At 45.7% G+C, this 7029-nt stretch overlaps 1 protein-coding gene across 1 annotated transcript in view; it reads right to left on the reverse strand.

Annotated features, from left to right (window-relative positions):
- Window positions 1-212: 212 nt before the first annotated feature.
- The window catches only part of Pdp2 (pyruvate dehyrogenase phosphatase catalytic subunit 2), a 7823-nt gene continuing 1006 nt past the window's right edge, over window positions 213-7029 (reverse strand). The window contains exon 2 of the mRNA XM_005345524.2: window positions 213-5527. Within this exon, the coding sequence (XP_005345581.1) occupies window positions 3894-5486 (1593 nt within the window). The 5' untranslated portion in view covers window positions 5487-5527 and the 3' untranslated portion in view covers window positions 213-3893. The remainder of the gene's footprint in view (window positions 5528-7029) is intronic.

Consider the following 7029-nt stretch of genomic DNA (forward strand, 5'->3'; position numbering starts at 1 on the left):
ACAAACTTAGTTAAAATAAAATATTAAAAATAAAAAGTTTAAAAGGACTCCCTGTGTGCTTAGCAGCTACTAAAAGTTTTCGTGTGCCATGCTTGTCTTTGGAGCAGGGTCTTAAATAGTCTTCCTTGGTCAGAGAAAAATGCTGAAACAAAAGCTGGCCTCGCATCCTAAGGGCTAGAAAAATTAATGCTCAAACCACAAGAAACCACATTTCATTTTGCATCTTTTATTTAAAAGTTCTACTTAAATATCCTCAAAGGTTAGAAAATCGGGGTCAGATAGGAACACTGGTACACAGCTTAAAATACAAATGCCAGTAATTATTAAAGAACACAGTTAATGATTATTCCAAGAAAATGCATAGTAAGAAGCATTTTTCCAGAAGGCAAGTTAGACACCAAGAACCAAAGGAAGAAGGGACGGGACCTCAGATGGCTCAGAAAATAGTTATACAGCAGCCTAAACATGCCTCCTCCACCAGGCTACACACACAACCATTTACAACACAGGCTGCCACATCACTAGCCCTGACCTTCAAATCCAAAGGGAGCTTCGACACAACAACCATGCTCCAAAGATGTGAAACCACTGGCTCCATTCCAGAATATTCTGGTTTCACCTGGGGCGGCACCATTTCCCACTAGCTGTCCAACAAAACAGACCCAGTCTCCCTTTGAATATATTTTGTGGTTGATCTACAGAATTATGCCCTTCTTTATTTGAAGGTCAAGGCATTTTCATTTTACCTCTGTTTAAAAAAAAAAACTGTCAACTTGATTGTGTCTCAGCTGAGTTTTTTGTCCCGTGTGCCTAAAGCTTTTTAGTTTTTAAGTCAAATATACTTTTGGGGAAAACGTCTATATATTACACCACCTCACAGTTTACATCATAATAAATTAGCTTTAATGTTATAAATAACATCTCCGAAAACTGAATCTTATTAACATGATCTAGCATACATTCAGAAGTATCAGCTTTTCTAGTTTCACTAACTTTGGAAATCAACAGCACTGTACTATTTACACATAAAACAAATATCTATGGAAATTACACCTTTCCATCAGCGTCTTACCCCAAATCACAAATGTTACTTTAAGCACCAAGACAAAGTTCCTTCAAAAGTTACATTTGTAATATTAAATCATCAGTCTCATTATTTAAATTTTAAAAGTCTAAAAAATTCAAATCTCTATGAAAAGAATAAGAGCTTTGGAAGAACTGACAAAGACCACAAATCTCCTTTCTCATATCTGCATCCCCCCCAAAAAAGGTCATTTACTTCAAGGGGGCCATGGCCAAAACCCAGGGAGACAGCCACACTGGCGTGTAACCAGAAGACAATGCTTACTGGGGCAGGCACAGAAAAGCTGAGTTCATAGAGGAAGAGAGAATGGTAGACAATAAAGCATCCTTTCTTCCCAATATTTCAGCTGGAAAACAAAGACATCTATTAGACAGTGAGAAAACACAGACACTCTTGGAGACACAAATGGGAGGCCTGTGTTCTATCAACTGCAGGATAAGTTACCTGAATCACAACCACTTATGACCCATGCCAGCCAGCCTCGAAAACAGGGCTCAGGCACTCAGTGCCAGTTAAGGCTCCCAGGCTACTCCTGGGTTTAGCAGGCATGAAAAACAAAGGACAAAGGAAAACAAAAAACGTCAAATAGCGTCTTCCATTCCAACAGCAAACCTTCTAGCTAGAATAATTATGACTCACATTTGGAGCCACGTTTTTTTTTTTTTTTTTCTGAAGCAAGTTCTCACTGTGTAGCCTAGGCTGGCCTTGGTGCATAATGGGATGCACTATTTTTTGTAGACACGCTCTCACGTATCCACCTTGAACGGCTGATCTTCCTGCCTCTACCACTCAAGTGCTGGGTTTAAGGCATGAGGCATGTTCCAGCATACCCAGGCTTCCCATTTTCTACTTTGAGGCAGCACCACTGGGGTTACTATTTAGGGTAGACTTACACGTGAGGGTAGAGGAAAAGGCCCACAGAAGGTAAGCCACACCTGAGAGCAGGGCAGAGCCACAGGGAGTAAACACCCAAGTGCGGTACAGGCTCCTCAAGAGAGAACTGCCTACGTTTTATTTTTGAATAAAAAAAAAAATCTAAGCGATCAGAAGTAATAGTAACAGTTTCAGAACAAAAGAACCCAAAAGAATTCCTTTAAAAAAAGAGAGAGAGAGAAAGAAGAAACTGTATCACTAAACAGGGAACACTAGAAAATGTACAAAGAACAATCCCCGTATTTTTCCATTGTGTTTATTTTGTGAGGACCCATGCCACGGCGCACACGTGGAGGTCAGAGGGCAACTTTCAACTCCTTCCACCACGTGGGTCCCGGGGATGGAACTCCAGTTTCCAGGATTGGCAGCCTTTACCCACTGAGCTGTCTGCCGGCCCAGCCCCAACTCTTTACCCAATGTCTACCTGCAAAGGCGAAGAGGCCCAACCTGCCAGTGCGAAGACAGCATAGAGGGTGAGAGACACGGGATCAGCTGAGGAGGTACCTACAGAGAAGTGCTCCCATGAGGTCCAGGAAATCAAAACTGCCAAAGTGTTTCCATTTAGGGACACATTTCCTGCTGTTTAATGCCACAGCCACCCAAGAGAGGAAGACATTTATGCCCTAAATAGGACCCATGTGGGTTAGTTTTCAAGCAACAGACCCTGTAGCCCCTATGACCAGACGCATCTCAATTTTCACCCAACTCTCATACTAAATATGGCCTAATCCCTGAAGCATAGCGATGGCAGTTCCTAACAGGCATGGGCAGGTGTTGAGCCTGATAAGTCTCCCGCCTCCCTCCCAAGATGAAGAGAGAAAGCCTCGGCTCATGGCTGTTCTCCTAGGCCATTTTCATACCTCTAGACTCAGGCTGAAACCAAAAATCCACAAACCATTGAATAGACCCACACTGCCTAAATGTCCACAACTACCTGGTCACACCATCGCCCTTCCAATCCTGGGAGCAGAAAGATGTACTAGTAACGGCAGGGTGAGGCAGGGCAGCATAGCAGAGGTGGTGTGTGCTTGAGGGTTAATCACAGGAAGAATTATGAATAACCCTGTGGCTAAGCCTGGGGGGGGGGGGACGACATTTTGCTAAGCAGGTCAGGAGTTGGGGATTAGACAATAATGAACTCCCAGTTCGGCTCAAAGGTTTGGGGGTGGAACTCAACAGAAGGACCAAAGGCTGCTCAGAGACTTAGCCCCTCTCATCCTCAGCCGAGAGAAAAAAAAAAAAAAAAAGAGTGGTCCTTTTTACGGCATTTACGGCAGTCCTGCCTGCAAGTCTGAGGATTCAGTTTTAAAACAAATTTAACCAGTGTTCAAATGCAAATGGCACAGATTTATCTTCACAGTCGTTACAATCACACACACACACAGGAAAGTTAGAATACGACATAGAAAAGTGCCCTGAAGATTGCTTTGTAAACCTAGGCTTCTGTAATTTAAAAAGCTAAACAAAAACTACAGCCTAGAAGTTGTGCAGAACAGCTCAGAAGGATCACATTTGTAAATTTTGCAACTGGGTCTCCGAAGATCCTGAAGTTCTTTATTCTTAGCATCATGATTTAAATTTATCCTTTAGAAGCACAGGATGACACAGTTTGACAGTGTCTTTATAGAGGACACGGGCTACATGAGCCTAAGCCAGTTTGACTCTATTCTGTCTGCTGCATAGAAGAGTTGACTGGTGCGCATAGACACAAAAATCATCGCCAATGCTTTTTCACTAGGCTGGATTTCTTTAGTTAGTCAATCACCCAGCAACCTATATCTGCCTATTCTTTAATAAGGTTTGAATGGCTCACTCAGGACTAAGTGGAAATGTTTTAAAGGGTATTTGTGTTAGCCTTGGAGACAGGGTGAGACTCTTAACCCTCCTTAGAGTATGTATCAATTGACTCTGAATTAAAAAACACCACCATGACAGTGATATCATCCCGATACATCCTGGCTACATCTTCTGGTAATGTCAGCATGGCGGCCAGTCGCTCTGGCTCCATCTCCCCATACTCGTTGCTCCCGATGGCGTGTCTGATCAGATGCGTGGCTGCATTTTGGTCAGCTGCATGGAGTCCGCTGGCTTTCCGCTGCAGCAGCAGACTCCGCATGAGCCCCAGGTTGGCCGGTCTTTGGTCCAGGTCCGGCTTATGGCAAGCAACCTTGGACAGGTGGCCCACCACCAGCCTCACCACATCCTCATTGCCCAGCATGTCCCACAGACCATCTGACGCCAGCACGAGGAACTTATCTTGGGGCCTCAGCCTATGGTATGTAACCTCCGGCTTGGCCGTCAGATAGGGTGGAGTGTAGTAGTGGGGCGGTGTGAACTGGTAGATGTTGAGGGCCTCAGTATCAAAGCCCCTCCCTAGCACACTACGCTGCAACTCTCTACTCCACTTGAGCTGGACATCCCCAAAGGCCCTGCAGGGAATGAGGACACCCAGCAGCCTATCATCTATGATGAGTGTCCTGTTCTCAGACTCAGGGTGCTCTCTCTTAAGCCGGGATAGCTCAGCCTCATTCCAAGCATTGTGGTCCCGGGTAAGAGGTAAACAGGACCACACACCATTGTCTTCCTGGACACCAAGGATAGCCCGGCAGTCGCCAGCATTTGCTACATGTAGGTGAACTCCGTTGACATGGGCCATGCAAGCTGTTGCCCCAGAAAAAGCAACCTGGAGGGATAGGTTCTTTGTCACCTCATCTTCCAGGGGGGCCTGGATTTCTAGTGAGATGTCCGAATCCAGTCTCTGGAAGGAGTACATCAATGCTTCTTCGATGCTCAAACCCATTTCCATATGCAAGTCAAGAAGTTCCTGCCAATAGACTCGAAGGTGGTCCAGGTGTACGGAGGTGACATCCTTATAAATACTATCCCCAGGATGCTTGAGCCACTGGAGGATGGGCAGCAAAGGCTTCATGTTTTCCATTGCTTCCTCCATCTGCTCCAAGGTTTGGTGGGACATCAGAGACACTGCCATGTAGTAGAAGAGCCTCTCGCTCACCGCTTGGGCACATGCATGGCCACCATGGCCGTCAAAAATGCCAAACATCAGTCCGTTGGTTTGCATGCAGGAAGCTACACCCTGCCGGTCCTCCACTGGGGAATTGGCGGCCAGCTGGTTGCTCTCAAACCGTAACACTGAACTTGGAACTCCATTGCTGAAGTCAAGAATCTTGTGAGATGACTCGCCAGCACGAAGCATGTCGTTGACCTGTTCAGGGCTAAGCTGTAAGTGGAAATCCTCTTCCTCGGTTGATGTGTGTCTGTAGGCTTTCTGCAGAGCAAAGCCACCACGCAGAGTACCGGTCTTCACAGTCGGCGATGCCAGAGAAGAAAGCCTCCATTTCGGTTGGTTCCTATTTGCGGCACCCCTTGAGTAGAAGCGTCTACCCCCTTGTAAGATAGCAATTCGATTCCGTGCAGAATTGAAGATCCAATAGGACACGGTACTTGACATTCTGAAGCTATGCTGGCAAGTGGAGGTGGTTGGTTTTCAGCCTGAAAAATTAAAGAGTTTATAAAAGCTTCAAAGTTCAAATATTTAAAATACTGTGAAAACTTCTTTTGCTAAGATGCTCTCTGATTTTATAGTCAATAAGGGCCTCCCAGCTGATTCGTGCCTCCTTTCCTCTCCTTTCTGAGCCCTTTCTCAGGCCGGAGGCTACTAGCTAGCTCCCTCATCCAGTCTCCACTGCAGCATGTGAGTTTTGATTTAGGTATCTGCTGTCCCCAGTAATCTCTGTACTCCACAAATGCCAGACATGTAGCTGCTTACTGGCGACTATCGTGAGTACAGCCCGGTCCCTGGTACACAGCAGGTCCTCAAATATTAGCTCAACTTGGCATTTTCAGAGGCCCAGGGACATTAGCTACTTAACAGACACAGTTTCACTAGTCTCGCTGGCACTTGCTAGGAGCATGGGAATACTGCCAGTCTCATATGCTTGGGTTTGTTTGATTGCTGTTTTGTGCGTCACGGAGATTGAGCACAAGGCCTCTCCTGTGCTGATCGACCACTGAGCTATTATAGCCCTCTTTTTAAATTTATTTTGAGCTGGGTAGTGGTGGGGCACACCTTTAATCCCTGCAGAGGCAGGCAGATCTCAGTGAGTTTGAGGCCAGCCTGGTCTACAAGAGCTAGTTCCAGGACAGACTCCAAAGCTACAGAGAAACCCTGTGGGGGGGGGGGGGGGCAACAAAAAAACAAAAACTGTAAACTTATTTTGAAACAGGGTTTCAATGAGTTGCAAGGTTGGCCTTGAACTTTAAACACTCCTGACTCAGAATTCAGAGTAGCTAAAATTACCAGGTGCTGTTCCCACAAGATTTGGAAGTGCTTTTGCTGTTGTCATTGTTTAGTTTCTGGACAGGGTCTCGCTTTGCCACCTGGCTGGCATGCAATTCACTATGTAGATCAGGCTATCCTCAAACTCAGAGAACTGCCTGTTCCAGCCTCTGGAGCACTGGGATTAAAGGTGTATGCCACTAGGCCAAATTTTCACAAAGTTTGTAAAAGTGTAATAAAATATGACACTTCCAGGCCAGGCATGGTACTACATGACTAGAATTCCAGAATTAGAGAGGCAAAAAGTCAGAGGCAAGCTGATCTCTGTGAGTTCAAGCTTAGCCTGATTGACGTAGAAGATTGTCTAGCGCATCATTCCAGGCCAGCCATGGTAACACGGTGAGGCCATGCAGGGTGGTATGCACAACTGTAATCCCAGCACTTGGGAGGCACAGGCGAGTAGAGCTGGAGGCCAGGTACAGACACAGAGAAACCCTATCTCAAAACAGAACAAATAAGAGATAGTCAAGCCAGGCGTGGTGGCACACGCCTTTAATCTCTCTAGTGGCGGAGGCAGGAGGATCTCTGTAAATTCAAGGCCAGCCTGGTCTAGAGTGGGTTCCAGAACAGCCAAGGCTACAGAGAAACCCTGTCTCAAAAAGAAAGAAAGAAAGAAAGAAAGAAAGAAAGAAAGAAAGAAAGAAAGAAAGAAAGA

The sequence above is a fragment of the Microtus ochrogaster genome, chromosome 4 (genome assembly GCF_000317375.1).
Source record: "Microtus ochrogaster isolate Prairie Vole_2 chromosome 4, MicOch1.0, whole genome shotgun sequence".
NCBI lineage: Eukaryota > Metazoa > Chordata > Mammalia > Rodentia > Cricetidae > Microtus > Microtus ochrogaster.